The 23816-nt window shown below is 34.8% G+C and overlaps 5 protein-coding genes and 1 long non-coding RNA gene across 13 annotated transcripts; 2 read left to right on the plus strand and 4 right to left on the minus strand.

Moving 5' to 3' along the window:
* Positions 1-599: 599 nt before the first annotated feature.
* LOC105840220 (26S proteasome non-ATPase regulatory subunit 11) lies at positions 600-4560 on the minus strand. The gene is made up of 4 exons (XM_012687100.3): positions 3875-4560; positions 2987-3381; positions 2364-2688; positions 600-1186 (listed from the first exon to the last, which is right to left on the minus strand). Exons 1-4 carry the CDS (start codon positions 4193-4195, stop codon positions 956-958), a joined length of 1272 nt encoding a protein of 423 aa, XP_012542554.2. The 5' UTR covers positions 4196-4560; the 3' UTR covers positions 600-955.
* A 5650-nt stretch (positions 4561-10210) lies between these two features.
* Positions 10211-11815, plus strand: LOC105840464. The gene is made up of 2 exons (XR_001139392.3): positions 10211-10467; positions 11615-11815. It is a non-coding gene; the product is annotated as an uncharacterized LOC105840464 (long non-coding RNA).
* LOC105840463 lies at positions 10865-12940 on the minus strand. Of its 5 annotated transcripts, none has more exons than XM_028192972.2 (5): positions 12584-12940; positions 12391-12491; positions 11936-12274; positions 11443-11710; positions 10865-11371 (listed from the first exon to the last, which is right to left on the minus strand). In XM_028192972.2, exons 2-5 carry the CDS (start codon positions 12455-12457, stop codon positions 11290-11292), a joined length of 756 nt encoding a protein of 251 aa, XP_028048773.1. In that variant the 5' UTR covers positions 12458-12491; positions 12584-12940; the 3' UTR covers positions 10865-11289. The 5 variants fall into 5 exon arrangements, with proteins under 5 accessions (XP_028048773.1, XP_012542872.1, XP_012542871.1 ...); XM_012687418.3 differs by having other exon boundaries at positions 12580-12939; XM_012687417.3 differs by having other exon boundaries at positions 11443-11707; positions 12370-12491; positions 12580-12939.
* Positions 12941-14289: 1349 nt separating this feature from the next.
* Positions 14290-15280, minus strand: LOC105840466 (borealin). Its single transcript, XM_012687424.3, has 2 exons — positions 14768-15280; positions 14290-14696 (listed from the first exon to the last, which is right to left on the minus strand). Exons 1-2 carry the CDS (start codon positions 15245-15247, stop codon positions 14373-14375), a joined length of 804 nt encoding a protein of 267 aa, XP_012542878.1. The 5' UTR covers positions 15248-15280; the 3' UTR covers positions 14290-14372.
* Positions 15281-15520: 240 nt separating this feature from the next.
* LOC105840461 (leucine-rich repeat-containing protein 51-like) lies at positions 15521-17781 on the plus strand. 2 transcript variants are annotated; one of them, XM_036293743.1, is made up of 2 exons: positions 15521-15667; positions 16659-17781. In XM_036293743.1, exons 1-2 carry the CDS (start codon positions 15550-15552, stop codon positions 17153-17155), a joined length of 615 nt encoding a protein of 204 aa, XP_036149636.1. In that variant the 5' UTR covers positions 15521-15549; the 3' UTR covers positions 17156-17781. The 2 variants fall into 2 exon arrangements, with proteins under 2 accessions (XP_036149636.1, XP_028048772.1); XM_028192971.2 differs by having other exon boundaries at positions 16674-17781.
* On the minus strand, positions 17169-21801 carry LOC105840465 (cyclin-L1). Of its 3 annotated transcripts, none has more exons than XM_012687422.3 (5): positions 21310-21447; positions 20332-20396; positions 19972-20156; positions 19267-19851; positions 17169-18173 (listed from the first exon to the last, which is right to left on the minus strand). In XM_012687422.3, exons 2-5 carry the CDS (start codon positions 20362-20364, stop codon positions 17909-17911), a joined length of 1068 nt encoding a protein of 355 aa, XP_012542876.1. In that variant the 5' UTR covers positions 20365-20396; positions 21310-21447; the 3' UTR covers positions 17169-17908. The 3 variants fall into 3 exon arrangements, with proteins under 3 accessions (XP_012542876.1, XP_012542875.1, XP_012542877.1); XM_012687423.3 differs by having other exon boundaries at positions 17180-18173; positions 20260-20396; positions 21310-21393; XM_012687421.3 differs by lacking the exon at positions 20332-20396 and having other exon boundaries at positions 21310-21801.
* Positions 21802-23816: the final 2015 nt, after the last annotated feature.

Genomic DNA, 23816 nt, shown 5'->3' on the forward strand with positions numbered 1-23816 from the left:
GCAGGAAATGAAATGCCGCACCACGGGCAATCGTGGATATTGATGTATGCGCACAATCTCACTTTTCAAACATGAATCGCGCGAAAACACGTTGTTATCGATTTTGCGAGATGATTCAGCGACTCTGATAATGGCGACCGAGTTTCGCGCGAAAACAATTTAACGGTCTTTAGTATTATACAGTCGATGTCTCGTACAGAAAGATCCGCAACAATGAGAAATGATTATCGAAAATCTTTTGAGGAAAGGATTATTGAATAGTAACACGGATAAGATTCATACAAATTCTAACAGTAGCTTTGTATTAGTCTTTGTCTACGAGTCTTGCCATCTGACAGTACTTGTCTCTGAATTCAAACACAACATAAAAATAAAAACATAGGTATCGATAAAGTTGAGAAGGCCTAAACGGTCGCAGCTAGATTCTTGGTGCTGATTATAATTCTTTAAAAAATATATTAATTTACTAATCTCAATAACAAAACTTGTACGTCTGGTTCGAACCAATACAAAAATTTATATTACATTATAGTTTTCTCTCGAAGCTCCTTATACAAAATACATAATTGTACAGGATAAATAAATAAGTGTACGAATAGTTCTTTTACCTTTTTTATATTTTGTTTTTCAGTGTTATGACATTTTTTTCTTCACTTCCTTGATTATTTACGAAAAATAATTTTAAAGAGAGATTAGAAGGGTTTGCTGATTAAATCTCAAGCAAATCGATTATTTCGTATTTATCACTTTTTAAACAATTCCTACAATTAATAAAAGCGATCCTATACGAACGTATCGATAAATGAGCACTTTTTATTCGCGACACTTGTGTGCCGTTCACGTTAATTACGAGAAAAATACAGTTAATCGACAGTATTTAATGAGAATAACTAATTATTAATGATTATAATAATTGCGATAAATTTTTTTTCGTATAAATACATATTAAATAGGGCTAGGTGAGTTTCTTAGCTTTCTGGTAAAGTGTATCGACGACTTTTCCCATGCTATGTATCGTGTTTAGTGCGATTTCGTAGGTCTTATCGCGTGGGGTATCTTCGAAAACGATTAAAACACCTTCTCCTTGGTCGAGAACTCCTCGCAGCTTTTTGTCCAAAATCATCTGCGACAATTTCTTTTCTACTTGCGCCAACGGCAGAGATATGCACGAAGCAATATGACTCACCTTTGGAAAAAAATATACGTGTAAGAGCAAAAATTATTTCATTAAATATTCACGCGCTAATAAATATTATTTCAGAATTTCTTTTTAAAAGAGTAACCCAAACATCCGCCTGTGATGGCGTCCTCGAAATCAAACTTAAAGTTAAATGTTAATTTATGATAAGACGTTGAATCTCTAAAAGTTTCATGTTGATCCCACTTTTTATCCCTGAGATATAAGATGTTCAACTTACTAAATTGTATTTACTGTAAATAGACAATTCTTTATTTTAATATTCAAGAAATGTTTGACTTTATTAGTATGAGTTATCTTTTGCTACGGAATTTGCTATCATTACTGCCGGTGTGGTACAATACAGTGTTATTCACAGGATGCAGAACATCTAACAAAGAGCCCAGAGTAGAGAGGCGTCCTATGATTAAATATAGGCTGGAGTAAAATATGATTTATAAAGTGTTCCAGATCCTGTGAATAACACTGTATACATCTCAGCCAGATTAAAAAATAACTTGAAATTAAAAATTAAAAAACAGTTAAAATTTTGTCGAATATTAAAATAAATAACGGTTTACCTAGAGTTAGCACAAATTAATTAGACCTCTCATATCTCAGCGATTAGAAGTCGGATCAACCTGAAACTTTTAGAGTTCATGTCTTATCATGAACTAACTTTTACCATCAAATTGAAGTCTAAAGTCGAGGACGCTCAAACAGGCGGATTTCAAACTGATTCTTGGGTCACTCTTTTCAATAATTTAATATAAATTGTAATTCTAATTCTAATTGATTTCTTCTCAGATTTGATCTTATTATTTGTCACTGACACATTAAGCATCTTAGTAATTACGATATAGATTTCCATTCAAAATAAAATAAATTTTAAAAAATTGTACTTTCTCGTTCTATACGTTTTTTATTTTAATTTTCGGTAATTGATCAGTTTGCCTATACACATTGTTACATTATTTTTTTTCTAAAGAAAAATTCAATTCGTCAAATAATTTACATATGTGCTAAAGATATTAGATTCACAATTATTATTCAGCACAAAGATTCACTGCAAATTAAGAATAAGCAATCTTATCTTTATTTTTATGTTTAACGTTTATCGGTCGAATAATTTTAATTTATTATAAATAATTTATAACTTAAAAGAAATGTAAGTTTCGATAAATACCTGAACTCGTGAATAAGGTTCAACTAAACGGCATAAATTTTGCTCTAGCATAGCGTCATAGAGAGAGCCAAGATGTGCGCGTACAATCACATCGTCCTCCAATTCCTGTCGGTATTGCTTCACTGCTTTCTGAAAATCTGCTAGCGATCGTCGGTGACTAGCCTCGGCCACCGCACGCATCGCATCTAGATCCAATCCTGCGTATTTTACTGCCAGTTTGCCAGACATGATAGTCTGAACGTCTTCTGGCGTACGCAACATAATTTTAGACAACAACATGTATTTGAGCGCCGTCAGAGCCTTAGGACTTTCAACACTGTCATATCTAAAAACAGAAAATAAAGATGATATATTTCAAATATGTGAAAATATGTCTAAATTAATGTACTATTTGCTTAACGTCATTTAATGAAACCACTGAGAAAAACCAAGTCAAAACATTTGGATTAATATTGTAAATAAATTATTTATGATTTTTATATCTTTTTATTCGTCTATTGGTCTTCATTCACTCTGAATACTTTAAAGATGGTATATCTTTCGTAAGATATAAAAAAATGGATATGTGCATGTGTACTTGCATACATGTACGTGTGTGTATTTTCAAGACACTGATTACATACCCTTCAAAAGCTTCATAAAAGTAGGAGTAAGCAGTCTTGAAGTCTCGTTCATCAGCAGCGTGTAATATTCCTGATTGTAGATCCAGAGCAGCTTGCATTTTGGGTGGACAGTAAATTGCATTGGCAGTTGTCCTAGCGCTGGTGAGCGCAGCTCTTGCTTTTGCTAAATTACTCAATGCATGATATGTCTTGCTCTCTAATAATTGAACCTCTACTAACAGCTGTTTGTCGTCGAGTTTTTTTAGTTCTTTGAGTAGAGCCGATCCCAATTGCAATGCTTCACTGAACATGCCCGTATCGAAGTAAAGGGCTATTAAGCGAGCTTCTAATGATTGCCTTAAAAACGTCCTCCGTTCCTCCTTTGCCCATTCTATGCATTCTTTACACAATTGCACCTAATAACACATATAAATCATTTTGCTTCTGATACAATTTTATTTTACAGTTTTTATAAATAGAAAGATTTGATTTTTGGAAAGATTAAATACATTTATATATGCATTTTCCTATTTTCTATTTTATTAGAGTTTTATTTTTTTAATAACAACTTAGATGTTTTTAACTGTTAACTAAAAAGTTAGCTTTTATTGTAACAAGTTAAGATTAATATTATTCAGTGTTATTTCATTATAATCATTAATATATCATTCTCGATTATTTTATTTGTAATGACAACTAATCAAGAGAATATGTATTAAAACTATATCACAAATTTAAACATTAATTACTTTCTCAGTTTTATTATCAAGTTCAAAATATTTGTTCAGATGCAGTACAAAATATCTAGTTGATTTTTTGTCAATCATCGCAGCAAAGCAGAACTGTTACAGCATAATTTAAGTTGTTCCACACTCTCTTTATATTGGATAGAAAAAGAAATGCTATTACCTCAATGCCAATACCAGCTTCCAGATCCAAAAAAAAGTCGACCAAGGACCGCACAAGCTTGGCGGCCTTTGCTTTACTAATGAGGCTAAGAAACGGTCTGGTGGCTTTGATCAACTCGGCCAGTTCTTTTGCCTTTCCCTCTTTCTTGTAGAGCTCACCCAGGTGGAGGATACCCTGCTCCTTGACACGGATGTTGTCCTCGTCATCGTCGGCGACGCCAATACTTGGGTCCGAGACAATCTCGTTCAGCAAAGAGATACCTTCACTGCGGTTTGTCACCGAGACAGCCTGGGCCCGCTCGAACAACATTGCACCGGCCATCTCGATCCTCGATTAGCGCCGCTTCCTCGCGTAGAAACGCTAATCTCCTCGTATAACACCGCACACTTGGCTTTGCTGGCGCAGCTATAGGTGAAACAGAATATGTCGCGGGTATTTCGTCGAGCGAAACGTGGGTCAGTCAATGGGGGATCAACAATCCGACCTATGTAATTTGTGCAGTTTACGTTGCGCGCTTTCTAAACCGCGAGGTTTGGAAGTCTCACACTTTATCGTGTTCACGAGCAATGTGTATGCTCGCTCGCCTTCCGCTGGCCCCGCTCGTACTTTCCAGCGTGTCACTCTTCACCGCGCTTCCCAGATCTTCGACACCGCAAAACTCGTGTCATGCTGCTACGTGAGTCAAGTCAACCACCGTCTCAGTCGTCTCACACCCTTCGCTTGCAACTTTCCGTAACCCTACGCTTTTGTACCCGACGCCCTCGATGGTGTTGCAGTCACAAAAAAATATAGTCGTTTCTCTTTTGATTAGTTTAGTAAGTTATAAACAATATTAGTAGTAAATTATAAACGATTAAACTAAAAAAGTCATTTTAACTTTTAATTGTTCAAAACTTGGACAAAAATAGTCGCACAGGAATTACGATGACAGACGATTATAGACTATCGATTATCGATTATCGATCATCGATCGTTGATAATTATTGATTATAGACTATCAATTATCGGTAGTTGATAATTATTAATAATTAATTATTAATTATCAATTACAAATTATCAATTTATTAATTATGAAAATATCGAAAAATTGATTTTCTATAATCTACATATCAGGACTTCGATGTTCCAGGGAAGCAATCATGTAACTTTATTCTTAAAGTCTCGTCTACAGAAGTCGCAAACAGCCAGTTGCGACTTGCGACAGCCAATGAGCGCCTAGTTTCTAGTTAAAGCTCGACAATCATTGGCTGTCGCAAGTCGGAACTGGTTGCTTGCGACTTCTGTAGACGAGGCTTTACATTAATCGCAAGCAGCTAGTTGCGACTTGCAACATCCAATAGGCGCTTATTTTCTAGTTAAAGGTCGACATTTATTGAGTGTTGCAAATTGCAACTGGCAACTGCAATTAATGTAGAACGGGCTTTACATCCACGTTTGGCGCTGATGCTAGTCAAATATTGGTCGCACGAAAAAAGCCGCGGTGGCCGCTCTCAGGTTCCTTTCTGCTAAAAATAAAGATACCCATTTGTCATTGGTCTAGTTTCCACCGTAGTCTTCAATCCGATCTTGTTCCGGTGCGAATCGAATTTAATGTCGGTTTCCACTGGAAGTCAAGTAGAAGTGAGAAAAATTGATATTTCAGTAGAACCAACTTAACTTAGCTTGTTGAATATTAACAAACATAACCTTTGAATAGCCTACATACATTAAAGTGTCAAAAAAACGAAAATTATATCTCGTTTATTTTCCATTTTGATTACTAAGGTTAGATTTCTTTTTGAGAAAATATAACCTAATAAATGGTAACTATTATACTAAAAAGTAAAGGTTGGCACTATTTACTTCGATCCTGTTTCAACCGTTTCCACCAAATAAATTTGGTGTCAATTCGCTATCACTCCCACAAAACGTGTAGATCGAATCGAGAGTGAAATGAGCGCAGTCAGTCACGTTTCCATCGATTTACATCTGGTTCTACGCCGTACTAGGAGCGAATTAATGCATCGGTGGAAACTAGACCATTTTTAGGCTACGGTCCACTTAACACTACGAACGTTTCGAAGCATTCTTTGATTGGTCAATTCATAAAAATCTTTGTTTTGATTGGTCAATCAAACACTTTGAAGCATTTGTAGCATCAAGTAGACCGCAGCCTTAAGGCTCTCACATATGAATTGACATAACTATAACGTAAGGTTTTGACGCGTCAGGGCCACCGCACAAACTCTTCCATAACGCGTTACGTTACGTTAAGTACTCCATACGAACCTAAGTTGTACTTAAAGTTTAACTTAAATCAACGCACAAAGAAATCCTTAACGTAAGAACTTAAGAACTTACGTTAAGGATTTCTTTGTGCGTTGATTTAAGTTAAATTTTAAGTACAACTTAGGTTCGTATGGAGTACTTAACGTAACGTAACGCGTTATGGAAGAGTTTGTGCGGTGGCCCTCAGATTGAGCGACCATAGCCGTAACCTGCCGTAACCGACTAATTCAAGTACGTGATTGGTCGAAACCTTACTGTTACGGTTATGTCAATTCATGTGTGAGGGCCTTTAGTCACGTAATGTCTTTTGACGCTGAAAATGAGTGTCAAGCGTCAGTATGAAAAGGCACCTTAAAGAATAAAATGTTAATCAAGTCCATTAAAAATAAGATAAATTCAAATTGCGTTATGTAATTTTTGTGCTGATTTTTTAGTAAGTTTCCACCGAGAGTTCAAATCGGGTTAGAGTCGGGCCAATTAGCCAATAGCTATGCTGGTTACAACGGAAGTAACCTAATTTTCATTATGATATATATTTCCAGCATAGCCATTGGCTAATTGGTCTGACTCTGACCCGATTTGAACCCTCGATGGAAACTTAAGGCCATTGCACGTACATTTCCTTAATCGTAAGATTTCGACCAATCATATTGCTCAAGTTAGTCGTAACCAAATAAATTATCCAATTGTATTGCTCAATTTCTTACGATTACAATTAAGGAAATGTACATGCAATAGCCTTTACTCTTTGTCGTTGATCTTGTAAAATAAGAAAGATAAGTAAAATAATTTTTATATTATTTTGTGCAGTAAAATTAATGTTATATATTATTATTGTTTGTCAACTAATAAAGAATTTGCATCTTGGTTGTTTCGTTTCACAAATAATACGCATAACATTAACATAACATTTAGGGTTACTGCACAGACTTCTGCATAACGCATAGTGCATGACGCATAAGACCGAATCTACAATAAGTGTAGTAAGCCTTATGCCATAAGAAATTGACCAATTATAATCGAATATGAGAAGAATAATCAAATATAATTGGTTAATTTTTTATGGCATAAGGCTTACTACACTATTGTAGATCCGGGCTTAGGCCGAAATCACATGGTGCGGAATAGAACGTGCGTTATAAAAGCAGCCAATCAGAGTTTTGCCGCATCAACGCATTCTAATGCGGCAAAGCTCTGGGGCTCGATTCTTGAATTCATTTGCAAGAGAAAACGTATGCGCAAATACCCGCTCTAACAGAAAAGTTGCAAGTTTATTGATTAAAAGTCATACGATAGCCAATAAATTTCCAACTTTTTTGTAAGAACAGAATTTGCAAATACGTTTCTCTTGCGAATGAATTCAAGAATCGAGCCCCTGATTGGCTGCTTCTATGACGCACGTTCTATTCATCGACATATAGAATGGACTGAGCATTGCGATGGGCAAGCGCGCGCCTGCTTTAGAGTGAGAGGTACTACACCTGAGGCCTATGTTTGTCTCTCTTGCAAGCTTCTGATTTGTTATTTCGTCCTCCTCCGTGAATGGAGGGAGACGAAATAACAAATCAGAAGCTTGCAAAAGAGACAAACATAGGCCTCAGGTGTAGTACCTCTCACTCTAAAGCAGGCGCGCGCTAACCTATCGCAATGCTCAGTCCATTCTATATGTCGATGGTTCTATTCCGCAACTCTATTCCGCACCATGTGATTTTGGCCTTAACCAGATAAACAACAAAGATGAACAACATACTCAAAGTTAGGTAGCCCCGGAACGCAGCAAATAAAACAAAAATTCGTAAAATTCCAATTTTATAAATTCGTAGAATTGCAATATACGGCCAATATACGGTATATCAAACTCAAAATATTATGGAATCGGAGTTTAACTAATACAATCGCACAAACCGACAATAACCTCGTCTGTGTGCAACTGTCACGCACTACCAATGGTAAAGGCCATTGCACGCAAGATTACTAAACTGTACAGGTTGTCTCATGGAAGATCTTTTAGACGCGGGGTCTCGCAGCAAGAGGGGATATTGTGACGTCATTGGAGTTTAGTTGTCTCACTTACACTTAAGGTCTGTTCGCGTCACATGCCCCAACATGCTTCTATTCACCCCAACGCACTCCAATACGTTGATTCCGATGACGCAAACCTATTAGAATGCGTTGGAGTGAGTAGGAGCATGTCGGGGCATAGCGACGCGAACAAACCATTAGAAAGTGTAATGCCCAGTCTACAATGAGTCGTTGGTCGTTGGTCGTAAGAAATTTAACCAATTATGTTCGGTTATTCTTCTCTAAGATCAACTGTGATTGGTTAAATTTCTTACGACCAACGACCAACGACTCATTGTAGACTAGGCATAAGTCTCTCTCTCTGTTCAAATGATTCCAGGTGTAGCTGATACAAGTGCAGCTACACAAGTGTAGCTGAGCAGAGAGGAAAACGCGCTGGTAAAACAGAGAGGAATAGCAATGAGTATGACAAAGATAAATAACACCACCACTGACGTCACGACCAATCAGCGTTAAGTATCCGGATGAGACAACCAAATGTACAGTTTAATAATCTTGATTGCACGTACATTTTTTTAATCGTGCAATCGTAAAAAATTGAGCAATACGATTGGTTAATTCAGTCGGTTGCGACTAATTTGAGCAATATTATTGGTCAAAATCTTACGATTACGATTAAGGAAATGTACGTGCAATGGCCTTAAAGCCCGTATCAGACCAACACAATTGGGATTGAGATTGGATTGAAATTTGACGAATCAGAACAAAATTCTTAAAACTTTTGCTTAATTTACTTGCTCTGATTGGTTAGATTTCAATCCAATCTCAATCCCAATCGTTAATCTGATAAGGGATCCCTCGGTAGGATTAAAGCTGTGGCACACAAAAAAACTTAAGCAGTAAGTCATAATTTTGACCAATCACATACTCGATTTAGCCAGTTACGGTTACGGTCACCCAATCCAATGCGTCGAAACCTTAAGGGCCATCTACAATGGAGAGTCATAGGCCGTAGCAGTAGTCGTAGAAAATGTCTCCACTTTGTATTGCTTTACTGTTTACAGCCTACAGCAGACATTGAGTCAATTCATTGCGTGCTTACGATGAGCATTGGGGCATTCGGGATTAGTTTTTGGTCGCCTTTCTTTGATGGCCGGCTTGTATGTTATTGCTCTGTCGTTTTTATTCTAGACAGCATTGCCGTAGTTTTAGTGCTGTTACGGCTAAAACACTCCATTGTAGATGGTCCTTTACTGTTACGTCTTATGGAAAGCGTGTGTTTCTCGCTTTATCGGTTACTTTAGGCCGGATCTAGGGTCGGTATTCATAGTCGAATCTTATTTTAAGATCGTCTCAAGTAATGTCTTAAGATGCTAATACGGCTCTGTGATTGGTTGATGGCATCTTAAGACTGTACTTAAGATGATCTTAAACATAAGAATTGACTATGAATACCGGCCTAGGTAACCTGACAATTTCCTCAAAAAATGGAGGAGTGATGTTGGTACTAACAAAAGTCCGTAGGCACTAAATTTTAATTTTTGTGATTAGTAAAACTGCATCAGTAATAAATCTGTCAGCGCGAAAACATATGCGCGGTGCAAATACAAATAATAAATGAATCTACAATATAATGTCAAATAACCTGCTAATACACAAAAATTAAAATTTAGTGTTTAGGGACTTTCGTTAGTACCAACATCACTCCTCCATTTTTTGAGGAAATTGTCGGGTTAGGGCCACCGCACAAACTTTTCCATAACGCGTTACGTTACGTTAAGTACTCCATACAAACCTAAGTTGTACTTAAAATTTAACTTAAATCAACGCACAAAGAAATCCTTAACGTAAGAACTTAAGAACTTACGTTAAGGATTTCTTTGTGCGTTGATTTAAGTTAAATTTTAAGTACAACTTAGGTTCGTATGGAGTACTTAACGTAACGTAACGCGTTATGGAAGAGTTTGTGCGGTGGCTTTTACCCGGATCTACAATAGGGACGGGATTCATAGACCGATCTTAAGCTCAAGCATTATCTTAAGTCTAGCTTCGAGCCGACTTGAGACTTACTTAACCAATGAAATAACAGCATTGACGTCTCAAGATCGTGCTTAAGCTGGAACTTGAATAAGATTCGACTATGAATTCCGGCCTAGGTGTAGTAAGCCTTAAGCCATAAGGAATTTCTTATGGCGTAAGGCTTACTACACTTATTGTAGATCCGGGCTTACCGATACCAATAGTCGTCGGTAGGCAAGTACAGAATTGCGCTACAGTAGGCCTATTCTGTAACTCGTTAAGAGGTATCGGTTTCGTTATACTGTCGTTGCGCAGCTTTTTTACTATATAAAATATCTGCGCAACAACTGTATAACGATACCGATACCTCTTAACGAGTTACAGAATCGCACTGCAGGGCCAATTTTATACATTTTTATCTAACGGATATTATACAGGTTTATACATTTAAATCTAACGGAAACTATGAACAAAAATCAATCATATTAAAAAATTTAACAGTTGGTGAATTACCTTTTCTGGTGAACGTAATAGACCTGATTACATTGATTAATTGTAGTATCAAATTTAAAAATATATACATAAAATATTATCATTTGCTCTTAATATAAGCTCAAAATTTATCGTAATAGAAATGCATTACTTCTTTTATTTGATAAAAGAAAAATAACTTTGACACAATTTTTCAAAAATATAAAATATATTTTGTAAACCAAACTTTACTTTTTATGAATCTACAATATATATTTTACTCAATACTTGTCCAGAAAAGCTCCGAATTCGATCAATCTTATGTATAACAGGTTACTGTGTAAAGATATGAAATAGTATATATTAAACTCAATTTTGTACGCAATATTATTTTATATCTCATAGACATATCAAGATAAACTGCTTATGAGGTAAAGGAAGAGTCCTCCACAAAGAAAAGGAACAAATTAGTAGAGCAGCTTCTTTCTCTAATCCAATGTGTCAGAGAGAAAAATGCCTTACTCATTCGTTCTCTCTTCTTTTTCATTTTGAAGGACACCCAAGATTTCAAGCCTCATAAAGTCTATCTTAATGTCTATGATCTCCACACAGTAACCTATTCAATGGCATCTCCATTATTCAATTCGATTGTACGTTAATGAAAGTGAAGCATTTTTTAGTATCATCACTTGTATTTTACATAAGGATTCTTCCAATCTGGAAATAAATTTTAATATGTATTAGTCCAAAACAAGATTGAAAAAATAAAAGTCATTTTTGCAACTTACTCTTTTTGAAGATTTTCTATTTTATCATACGTTTCAGCAAAATTCTTTAATTCAGTATTAACGGCACAATATGTTTCACCCTTTGATTGAATTAGATTTACAATATCTTTTAAAGCATTTGAACAGTTTTTTAATACTTCTAAAACCTCCTGCCATTCTTCCTTTGTTTCAGGAAGTATTATATCATTACATCGCAATATATCCAGAGGTTCCAAGAGAGATTGTAATTTGGACAACATATCTTTTACAATTTTAAGTGTTTCATCTTCTGGAAAAAAAAAAACAATGTAAATGTAAAAAACACAAATAGTTTAAGATAATTTCAATAAAGAGTTTCCGGATACATGCTGGATACTGGTACAACGTTGCGCCGTAAATTTCATAAATGTTGCAGTTTGCATTAGGGCTAAGAGCTCTGATCCAGAAACCCTTTCTATTGAAAGTAACATTAATGGCTGTGAAAGTTTTAAGTTTAAAATTTTAATCAACTTACTGATGCATTTCGTTATTATAATCAGTTGAGCATCTACTTCTTTTTGTGCTAAACTTAGATTTATTATATCGCGTTCCCTTGTTTTAATTTTAATCAATTTCTTTGTATCTTGATCAATCTCTTGTGCCACAGTAGCTAATTGTGTGACTAACAGTTGCCTTTTCTCTTCAGTTTTTTTCTTCATTATGAGATCTAGCATTATAGTTTGTAAATATTCATCATAAAGAAGTCCAAGCTCTATTTCTTTAGATTCAACATCCATTTTTTTAAATGTATCCATTGACAATTGTGATGGCACAATTGACTGCTTTCCCACAATAATCTTCCTTTTTGGTACTTCTATGAGTAAAATAACAGTATTAACAACATATATAACAATAAATAAAGTAGTTAATGTGAAATTAACAGCAAACAAATTCTAATAAAACTCTTACTCTGTAATTGTGAAATATCACCTGGCATCATGGTTACTCTGCTACGAGAAGTAACTCTAGAAGTGCTGGATAAAGTATCTGACAGCATTCCTGGAATCTCTGGCGTATTTGCATTGCGAATTCTATAAAAACATGTATGTTAAACAAAAATATAAAATTTTACAACATATATATATCTATATATATATAAATTTAATAGTAAAACAATACTTTCGAATAGCTCCTAATTTTGGAGTGTCCTTTGATTCTTCTTGCATTGCTTGCTATTAGAAATATCAGACTTAATATTTCTATTATTAGAGGTACGCACGTTTTGAATTTTTTTACTCTTAATTTCTATTAGTTGTTTTGTTTATTTTCTTTTCGATCTCGATGAATTTACACCGGTCACTCATGTACACATACGTAACAATGTTATTCTTTTTTTATCTTTGAAGGTATTTGCTTCCTTGAAATAGGAAGCGATTCACCATAGATATTTATATTTTACCTTAAAGTAAAAATAAAAACTCTATGTTTACCCCTTTTTTAGGAAACCTGCCATACCGATGAAATACAACGAGCATATGCGCATGCTCTGTGACTACATGTGCATTGTGCGTAAAGTCCGTATCAGACTAAGGCCGGTATTCATAGTCGGATCTTATATTTAAGATCATCTTAAGTACTGTCTTAAGATGCCATCAACCAATCACAGAGCCGTATTAGCATCTTAAGACATTGCTTGAGACGATCTTGAAATAAGATTTGACTATGAATACCGGCCTAAAGGCCTTCACACATGAATTGACAACCGTAATAGTAAGGTTTCGACCAATCAGGTACTTGAATTAGCCGGTTACGGCAAGTTACGGTTATGGTCGCCCAATCCGACGCGTCAAAACCTTACGTTATGGTTATGTCAATTCATGTGTGAGGGCCTTAACCGGCTAATTAAAGTACGTGATTGGTCGAAACCTTACTATTACGGTTATGTCAATTCATGTGTGAAGACCTTAACAGAAAAGGTGCAAGTTTATTGGTTAAAAGCCACACGATAACCAATAAATTTCCAACTTTTCTATAAGAACAGAATTTGCGAATACGTTCCTCTTGCGAATGAATTCAAGAATCGAGCCCCAAGCCTTAGGGCTCAAGCTAGCATATTGTTAATTATACACGAAATATAAAGTGATGTTAGCTTAATTTTTTATTTTATATAAAATACAACTTTTATATATATATGTATATATATATATATATATATATATATATATATATATATATATAATTTAGTTGTATATACAAACGTTTATATATTATAAAGGTGCATTATTGCATCCCTTAAAAAGTTTATTTATTATAAGAATAGTAGTCCATAAAAGTCTGTATAAATGCGATCAAGTATTCTTTACTTTTTAGAAATGTTTGTTTTTGGTTGCAGTAATTGCTGCATTAGTGTCTTTATATTAGGTTTGTTCTGGTTGCCTACACTTTTACACTTCTACGAAAAATATAAGTTCTTATTGGTTTATATTTTTAACCAGCCAATGAGAACTTATACTTTTCATAGAAGTGTAAAAGTGTAGGCAACCAGAACAAACCTATTATCTTTGGAAAAGGAGGCAAGATTGTTTTTTTGCATTTTTTACACTATTTTGTTAAAACTGGAACAAATTCATTATTTGTTTTAAGATTCGGATTCTATGGAAAAAACCTATCAGAATCGATTGCAATTGGTTTGACATTTTTTTTGTTTCTTATAGCTTTTTTTGTTAAGCCAATGTTACTGCAGAAAGTAATACAATCATAAAATATTTCTGAACGCTTAATATCTTTATTATACAAGCAAAAGATATATATCACAAGATTTTAACAAGAAAAAGGTATATTCCATTTTTTCTTTTTAGGTGTATGAGAGAGAAAGAGAGTATAAATATATAAAAGTATAAAAATATTTTACGACATATGTATAATTCATTATCTTACACTATATAGTACTCTAGATTTACAAATGTTTGTTACTACTTGAATGCAATAACTTTCTCAATGTGATTCTTCAGAGTCTTTAATTGTTGTACTGTCTCAGGATCTAGAGGAGGAATATTTGACATACGTAATCCCTCTTGAGGCAACAAGGACATTAGATTGCCATCAGCCAAAGGTACATTAATATTAGCAATCTTTTCCTCGACAACAGCAGAGACCAACAGTGGGCTACCCTGCATGCTGAGAACCATCTCTCCTTGACGTGGGCGCCTCAGCACATTCAATGGTGTGTTAGGTTTGACCTTTGGTGTAACCACATTATATACATTGTCTATAGGCTTCAACATCGCTGGTGTTGCCTGAAAATTATTCAACTTTAATAAAGAAATATCTTCATATCTAGTCTTTACTTTTGGGTTTAGCTGCTTACAGTTTTCTGATTAATTTCGCTAAGGTTGACTCTGTTTGTAAAACTGCGCGTCCTTATAGTTGATGTCGCTCGTGCTTTAGTAGTCCGTGACATACTGCCCACACTGGTACTTTCGGTCGCGTAACCGTCATCGGATGCGGCAGTGGCGGCACGTTTAGCGGCCTTTGTCACTTTTTTCGACTTCGGGACAGCGGGTGGTTGCATGTGAAGATCCTTGACCGACGAGCTCACCTCATCGCAATTCTCTTTCTGATTATCGCGATTGTCCCAGTTAATCAACTCGCCTAATGTCATCTGACGAATTCCCTCTGGTAGGCGGGAAACTATAACCTCGAAGTAGGCCTCGAAACCCTTGAGGTCCGCCAGGGCGTCGCGCTCTATCTTGGCGATACGGAGCTGTGCGTGTTTCTCGAAGGTCTTTATTGCTGCGTCGCGCTCTTCGTGCTTGTTCACCGCTCTGTTCCGCTTGGTCCTTGGCATTTTGATGGTAGAAAAGCGTGGTTACACGATAATAATTTTACTCTCATACGTGCAAACTACAGACGAGCCCGTTCAAGACCGTTACTGATTCAATTTGTTTACCCGCCGCGAATCCAATCACTCCAGTCCAGTCTCTCTGCTTTTAAAAAGAAGAGGAGGGACGATCTTCAGCGCCACCGCTCGTGATCCGTCCGAAAGTGGCGAGTTTAAAGTGGAACTTCCGGTAAGCCGCGAGATATGAACGTCGAATGTTTCTCGAGAATAGAGGATAGAGATTGTCGGTTTGAATTCAATTATCCGTCATGTGTGCTAATTATTCTCCGCAAAATCATACCTCAGATTATAAACGAGACGAACGGCAAGAAATGTTAGTCGCCCCACCATTAGACTTATCGTTTAAAAAGGCCACTACTATGGACGGTATATATAAATTGGAAGAATGTCATTTTTTAATTTATTATTTTGCGTTGCGTTGATAGTATCGCCACATAGCACGGAACATTACGGTAATATCACAGAAATATTGTTTTCCCATTACAATATTACAGTGAAATATAGTATAAATATTGCAGAAATATTACAAAAATGTTACATTATATTACTGTGATCTATTTCAGCAGACATTAAAATGTCTGCTGAAATAGATCACAGTAATATAATGGTGATATATCACGAATATATTACTGTAATAATTACATATTTTTGTAATATTATTTTTTATTTTTTTCTATATTTATAATTAAAAAAAAATATTTATAAATTATAAAATATATATTTATAAAATTTATAAAGTAATGTAATGACGTCTTAATGTTAATAATTACGTTTACACATTATCCTTAATTGCATTTTGTAATATCGATTGTTAGCCTGGCCAATCACAGCCATTTAATTTTTTTGAAAAATGTAATTTGAAATCTAAGCATTATCGATGTCGTTAAACCTGATTAAAAGGTAACGTGTAAACGTACTCATTAATGACATTTTAACATTAGGTTGAATTTAAAAATAGCTGGAGTAAGCTTTAAACCATAAGAAATTAATCACAATCATTTTTCTCATTTTTGTTTGTAATTTATCAATTTCTTACGGCTTAAAGCATACTAACACTTATTATAAACCCTCACTTAATTTAATGTGAGTGATATCAATTCTAACATATTGTTATTTAAAATGTAATATCGCTACAATATAACCTAATATTTTAATGTTATTTATAAACGTGTAATATGCCAATAGTATTTCTGTAATATTTTACTGTAATATATAATATTGTTGGTATATTGCAATTTTGCTGCAATATTACTGTAATATTCCATGCTGTGGGTAATTTATTCGTTATAAATTGATGTCTAGCTGTAATATTATAAGCGTTAATAAATTCCTTTTCTACAAAAAATATATCTCTTAGTTTTGTTTCTCACAGAATTGATGGACAAACGTGCACAAGTAGTACGCACTGGAAAAGCTCCAATAAGAACGTTTAAAGACCGTTATATAACCAGTACGTTGTGGCTGAGCAACAATCTATTGAACTCGATGAAAGGTCTTCAACGTCTCGCGGCGAGAGTTCTCGATGATCCCGTGTATCTCAGTTGGTTAGATTTGTCTTTTAATGAGATAAGAGAAATTGGGGAAGACATAAAGACATTTATAAACTTGAAAATTCTCTACTTGCACGGCAATAAAATCGCAAACATTGCAGACACTCTAAAGCTCAGAAAGTTACAGAATCTCAGGTCGCTGACGCTACACGGTAATCCGATTGAAGACGTCCCCTGCTACAGGGATTACATCGTGCACCTTCTCCCACAGTTACTCGTCTTGGATTTCTCGCCAGTGATTGCTGCTGAAAAGAAAAAAGCGCTGCCCGTAGGATTTTTTAAAATGATACAACCTGGGATATAAATATAAAATTTAATTTTTTTATTGTTGCATACTTTTGATACACACCTTTCTTTAATATTTTTATTTCCATACATACTTTTCCTTTAAAATATTATACCATGTTACTAGTTATTCGAGGTATGGCGGCTTTACGAAACGTAATTGCAATATTAAATTAATATTCTTTTAAGAACGTATATATCTGATTATTAAAATTTAAACTTAAATAATGATAGGTAATTAAGATAATGGAAATGTAATTTTAAAAGTGTAATTGCAGACACACTGTTGCTTGCATAAATGCTGATTATAGATATATATTCGCTTCCATTAAACAGTTTTTTATAAATCCGTCAGGTATTATAAACATTTACAAAAGTATATTGTTACACATTTAGAATCAGGTATATTTTCATTCTTTTTCAGACAAATTTCTATAAACTCAAAATATAGAAAATGCTTTATATGTTTAATTTAATATTTTTTTAAAAATTACACATATTTTTATCTGCCTCATAATTTTTAATATAAATTAAATATGTAAACCATGAAAATACAAACCAAGATTGTGAGAATGTAATGATATACTATTGATAGCAATTGTGTGAAACTCGTTAAGATAATCTCGAAAACCTGAGTATTAATTTAGAAAAAAAAACTAAAGAATTGCAGTAGACCTGTAAAGTCTTGCTTTATGTTGCAAATTGATTATAATGATTTTATTCACGATATCTCGCAGAATAAAATCACATTTCTGGCTAGACATATCAGTATTTAATGTAGCCGTCTACTACGTTTACTACGGTGTTTGCTCGATTTCTCCAAGTCTCTATCCCGAGATCGACTTCGTGATCTGTAACTACGCGATCTTCGTGACGACTTATGGCTACCTGATCGTCTTCGCTGTGTCTTTTTGGGTTTACTGGATCTACTGTGACTATGACTTCGGGATCTACTTCTGCTATGTCTTTTCCGCTTACCAGAAGAATATTTTGTTTCTTCACCTCGTGATGGGGAAGTGCTTGGAGATTTTGAGCGTCTGAAACATATCAAGTGGTGTTTGAAAAAATATATATTGATGAGAAATTTTCTTTTGTTCATAAAGAAAAATTCTATACTGTAGAATTCAATATAAAATTTTATGAATAATAATGGTTACATTGTTAATTTTTATATATTAAATCAGAAAATACAATGTTTTCAAGATTCTTATTCCATGTGGTTACATAAAATAAATGCACTATTAAATATGAATCGACATAATTATTCTAGCATTATATCCTTAATTAATTTTTTATTGCATAGTGGATCATATATCATCCACCAATTCTTTCGCAATTTTTATGTACGCTTAATTTATGTAACATATTTGATATCATTATATTTCCGAGACTTGTATGTAAATAACAAACATATAATTACTTTTCCGTTTTTACTCTATTATTGATTTTAAATTTATCAATTTGCTTTTCCTATATATATAAAATTTTATTATTAAAATTAGAATTTGACTCTTTAAAGATTCTATTTAAACAATTATTTATATTTAGCAAAATCACTTAATTTAAATAATTTAAAATCTTTTTTGTAATACACTGGACAGGAAGGAGAAACGAGCAATTTACTATTTATAAACATTACCTCAGACAGCTTAAAAGTTGTACTTATTTATTTTGTATTTATTTTATATTTATTTTGTATTTTTATATTTTGACTTCTGATTTGAAATTAGAAGTCTAAAAAACTGTTATCTATAAAATATTATATATAAATAAGTCATAATTAATTTTTTAAATTTATTGGCCATATAAAATTTGCCATAAAAAAATTTTTAGTTTTTATTTCAGATTTGTAATAACAACTTTCAAAATCTTCATATACTAAAATTCAGCAAAATATGTTTAGTAGAAAAATTGATGCAACAAAACATAATTATATAGACCGCTGTCCGATTTACGTTCAGTTTAATTGGCATCATTCTATCTTTGTTTACTTTGATAGAATGATGGTAGAACAATGCCCAATAATGCTTTAGAGCGTAAATCAAAGCGCGACCATAGTAATATCTTCATATGTAATAGTGTGTCTATTCTCTTCGTTTATTTTTTACTCGCTATAAAATGTTAACATACCTAGGTGACTTTGTTCTTTCAGGAGCTGCATGTGTACCACTGCGACTGATAAAGCCACCCCATGCATTGTGATGTTTCGGCAATGGTGGACTCGGAGTGTGCCCGTCAACATCTCCGCCACGCGCCTTGGTTCTGGCCTCTTCGTATTGACGTCGTAATTCCTCGACACGTTTCTCCAGCTGTTCAGATCTCACGCGCGGTCGCGTATAAAGACGCAGTATACGCCGACACACGTCTCTGATTGCCGATTCACTGACTCTGAACAAGGAGAACCAAGCGGGCGACGTGGGTAGAGGTAGCTGCAATTGGCGAGCAGCTAGATAAATGCATGCACATGCCACCGTTTCTGGCTGATAACGCAAGAACACGTCCGAGCGCAATGAATCGTTCATGTAGTTCCAGCTTTGTTGCATCAGTGTGCGATTCTTCTCATATCCCAATACTTGCAGATACATGACTATGATCTTGTGTGGGTGTTTTACATGAACGCAAAAACCCAGTTCTTTCAACACTCTTCTCTCTGATTTGATCACCTGATTTTTTTGAGCTACATAATTCTGATCGAGAATTACAGGTTGTATCGCTCTAAAATAAATAATACATAATGTATATATAAAGGTGGGCTCTTTCAATTACTTCTATTCTACGAATATCTTACATTTTCAATTATTTGTGTTACCAAACAGAAATAATAAAGTAACTTACTTTTGACTGGACACTTGTTTTATGTGATTAAAAACATTAATCACATCCCTGATGCGCCTAGGTGCCTCCTCGATTTTGCTGGCTAAGCAGATGCAACCCATTGCAGTTGTTTCCATGTTGTGCCTAACTAAAGATTTACTATAATAAAATCGTTGGAATATTACTTGCCCGGTAGCCATTGCAACCTGCGCAAATAAAAAAGAAATGCAACAATTAGATCACAATGTTGCTCTGTAATATAATTCTTGATGTTGATTTGACTTTGATTTTTGAGCAACAACGTTTAACCCTTTAGGGACGTGAGCAGTGATATTTCCATTGCCACACTTCGATTTTGCTGTGCGACACATGTCGACTTACGATCCAGCGTATATCATCGTCACCACCATTCATTGTCTACATTAGCCACTCTGGAAATCGAGACTCTGGAAAGTACATACATCTTGAGCTGTTTTTGTTTATCAGTTTTATATATGCTAAGTGAACAATATACAATTGTAAGTTCTGTCCACAAAGGGTTAAAGTAATAACAATAACACAATTTTTTATATAAAACAATTAAAATACAATAATATAAATATCCAAAATTGTGTACTTTCATATACTATTGATTTGTTTTATTAAAAAAATATCTTATAAAAATAAAAATATTTTTTAAGAAAAAATTTAGGATGTACAATTTAAATGTCCCTTTTAATCTATTAAATGCACATATTTTAGTTTGATAATGTTAAGTTTTGTAAAGTTTTACCTTATCAAAATATTGATACATATAAACCGTAAATGTACATTCGCATTTTGCAATAATATAAATTGAGAGAATCAAGTAATATAGGTGATCTCCTATACACACGCCCGCACGCACGCACGCACATATATATATCTATATAAAATTAAATTATAAATGAAATTGAAATAACGCAAAGATATTCTTGTAAGTGCAGAAAGAGTAGAACGTACTTTACGAAATAATTGCTGCTTTCCATTTATCTAAAAGTGAGACTGAGTCACTCAGTAATGTGAGTATTTTATACTCACGCTTATTTTAATAACAAAATTATCTCAATATATAACCTCACTTCTAAAGTGAGTATGCGAGACTCAGTAAAGCACACGGTCTTAAAATTGCTCAGATTGTAGGAAAAAACCCAGTTGAATCTCACTTGTGAGAATGCAAAAAGAACGTGCATTTAACTGAGTTATGACGTCACAAGTGAGAATTATCTGAGTTTTGATGTAAATGGAAAGCAGCATTTCATATAGAGACATCAAGATTAGAAAGAAGTTCGAGTTAGGATCAAATCGTTCCGATTCATTAATTGGAGCGTGAGAACTCACCTGCGGTAACTTGAGCAAGATGCCAGCCGTTTGTATAAGTTCGCATCCCAGTATCCGCAGGTCCGTTTCAGTTTCCGCATCAAGACCATCCAAATGCGACGGGGTGGAGTTGAATTTCTCCTCAGGCAGGAGACAATTTTGCAACGTCAACACGATCTTGCCGTAGGGTTTCGCGTTTGATGCACTCGGCGCGTTCGTGCCCTTCGCCGTCGACGCCGTGGAATTTTCCTTCGCGTTCATCCCGAATACGTTCAATTAATTCATAAAGAGGAAAATTAAAGGCTCTTAGAAGTCAGAAGCCGCAGTCATCAAGATTCACGAAACACACGTAACCTATACAGTGCAAGATGTAGCAATGCTTCTATAGCCCATAGAACTTATATTAATGAAAGAGGAAAAGAACCCGTAAAAGTGTGTTCAAGAAGTGAGACAAAAAACTAGTTCTGTCTCATACCTATAAATACGGCCGCTCATGCACATTAATGCCCAGTCTACAATGAGTCGTTGGTCGTTGGTCGTAAGAAATTTAACCAATTAAGGGCCATCTACAATGGAGAGTCGTAGGCCGTAGCAGTAGTCGTAGAAAATGTCTCCACTTCGTATTGCTTTACTGTTTACAGCCTACAGCAGACATTGATCCAATTCATTGCGTGCTTACGATGAGCGTTGGGGCATTCGGGATTAGTTTTTGGTCGCCTTTCCTTGATGGCCGGCTTGTATGTTATTGCTATGTCGTTTTTATTCTAGACAGCATTGCCGTAGTTTTAGTGCTGTTACGGCTAAAACACTCCATTGTAGATGGCCCTTTATGTTCGGTTATTCTTCTCTAAGATCAACTGTGATTGGTTAAATTTCTTACGACCAACGACCAACGACTCATTGTAGACTGGGCATTAGCGTTGTTACGACTAAAACACTCCATTGTAGATGGCCCTTTATGTTTATAACGCCATGTTTTGTCGAACTAGAAATGTTGTCCAGACTCTTATTATAGGGACTCTAGTAGGCGCATCCAATTCGCGCTTCATGCAAAGGTGCCTTTTCACGCTGACGCTCGACCACAGACTTCTATAATATACTAGACTGCTAACCTTGATTCCCTAGGCGTACCAGTATATAATGTACATGTTGTACATGACTGAATAACCGATCGGAATGTGTCATCTACTATATATGTACATTGTTCGTCAAGTGGAATGTATATGTACATATATATATGCCAATAAATGTCACATATAGTTGCTACGAGTAATTTGTTGACATTTTTAAAATGTTTATATATATATATATATTTAAAGAATGATACTTAATAATACTAATAAATATCATTAATATTAGGTTATTTTATACAAAAATGCTCTTAAAATGAGGTTATATCATTTGTCCTTTAGTTTTAATACTTAAACGAAAAGAAATGTATACCGCTTTTTTATATATATTTGGGCAGCCTTTTATCACATACCTTGGTTATTGTCATTTTATCTTTTTCTTTTATATTACAAGAGCAAAAGAATGATACGTTTAACGCATAAGTACGCATAAGCGTCCAAGGAGAACGCTCTCATAATCACATAATATATGTATATATTGTATCATACATCTCACTCACTCCTCTAGTAATCCATAATCGTAGGACTATAAAATATTAGCCACATTCCAATCGGTAATTCAGTCTGCCGCCTATGAGCTCCTATTTGTACATACTTTTCGGGTACACACTAAATGGAGAATATATAACGAGCCTAGCAGTCTAGTATATTATAGAAGTCTGTGCGCTCGACGCTCATTTTCAGGGTCAAAAGACATCACGTGACTAAAAATAAAGATACCCATTCGTCATTTTTAGTCACGTGATGTCTTTTGACGGTGAAAATGAACGTCAAGCGTCAGCGTGAAAAGGCATCTTTAGCATCCCCACTTTAGTCGTGCACGCGCATCGCGAATAAAGTACACAAATAGACAGAGAAAATAATATTGTCTGCACCGTGATGTTTTCGCTCACCCACCTAATTACATATATATTTTTAGATGCCTAATATAAAAACCGGAACTATTTCCACAGATGTTTCGCGACGGTGAAACGAACGAAATCTGATAGCCTATTATATGCGTATACCACTGAAATATAATATAACCGGAACGAGTGTGAGTGCTAGTGTCGCGATCTGACAGAGAGAGCCCAAGAGGTATCTTTATCCTTTTTTAACTAACACGTTTACGGGACTGTACAGTCTCGTAAAAAGTTTATGAACAAGTAGTTAAAAAGTGACAAGGATACTTCTTAGAACGCTCTCTCTCGGATCACTTTTAACAAAAGGATTCTACCGCCGCACTCGTCCGATTATATTATATAGGGTGTCCGAAAACATGTGGGTCAACGCTCGTAAAAAGGTAGAAGGGATCGAGATGAACATAAAAGTCCAATATTAATTGTCTTGAGTTAGGTCCACCAATAATCGAGATATTAACGTATGGAATCTGCAAATAATCTAATTAATTGATATCGT

This window comes from Monomorium pharaonis, chromosome 11, assembly GCF_013373865.1.
Source record: "Monomorium pharaonis isolate MP-MQ-018 chromosome 11, ASM1337386v2, whole genome shotgun sequence".
Lineage (NCBI taxonomy): Eukaryota > Metazoa > Arthropoda > Insecta > Hymenoptera > Formicidae > Monomorium > Monomorium pharaonis.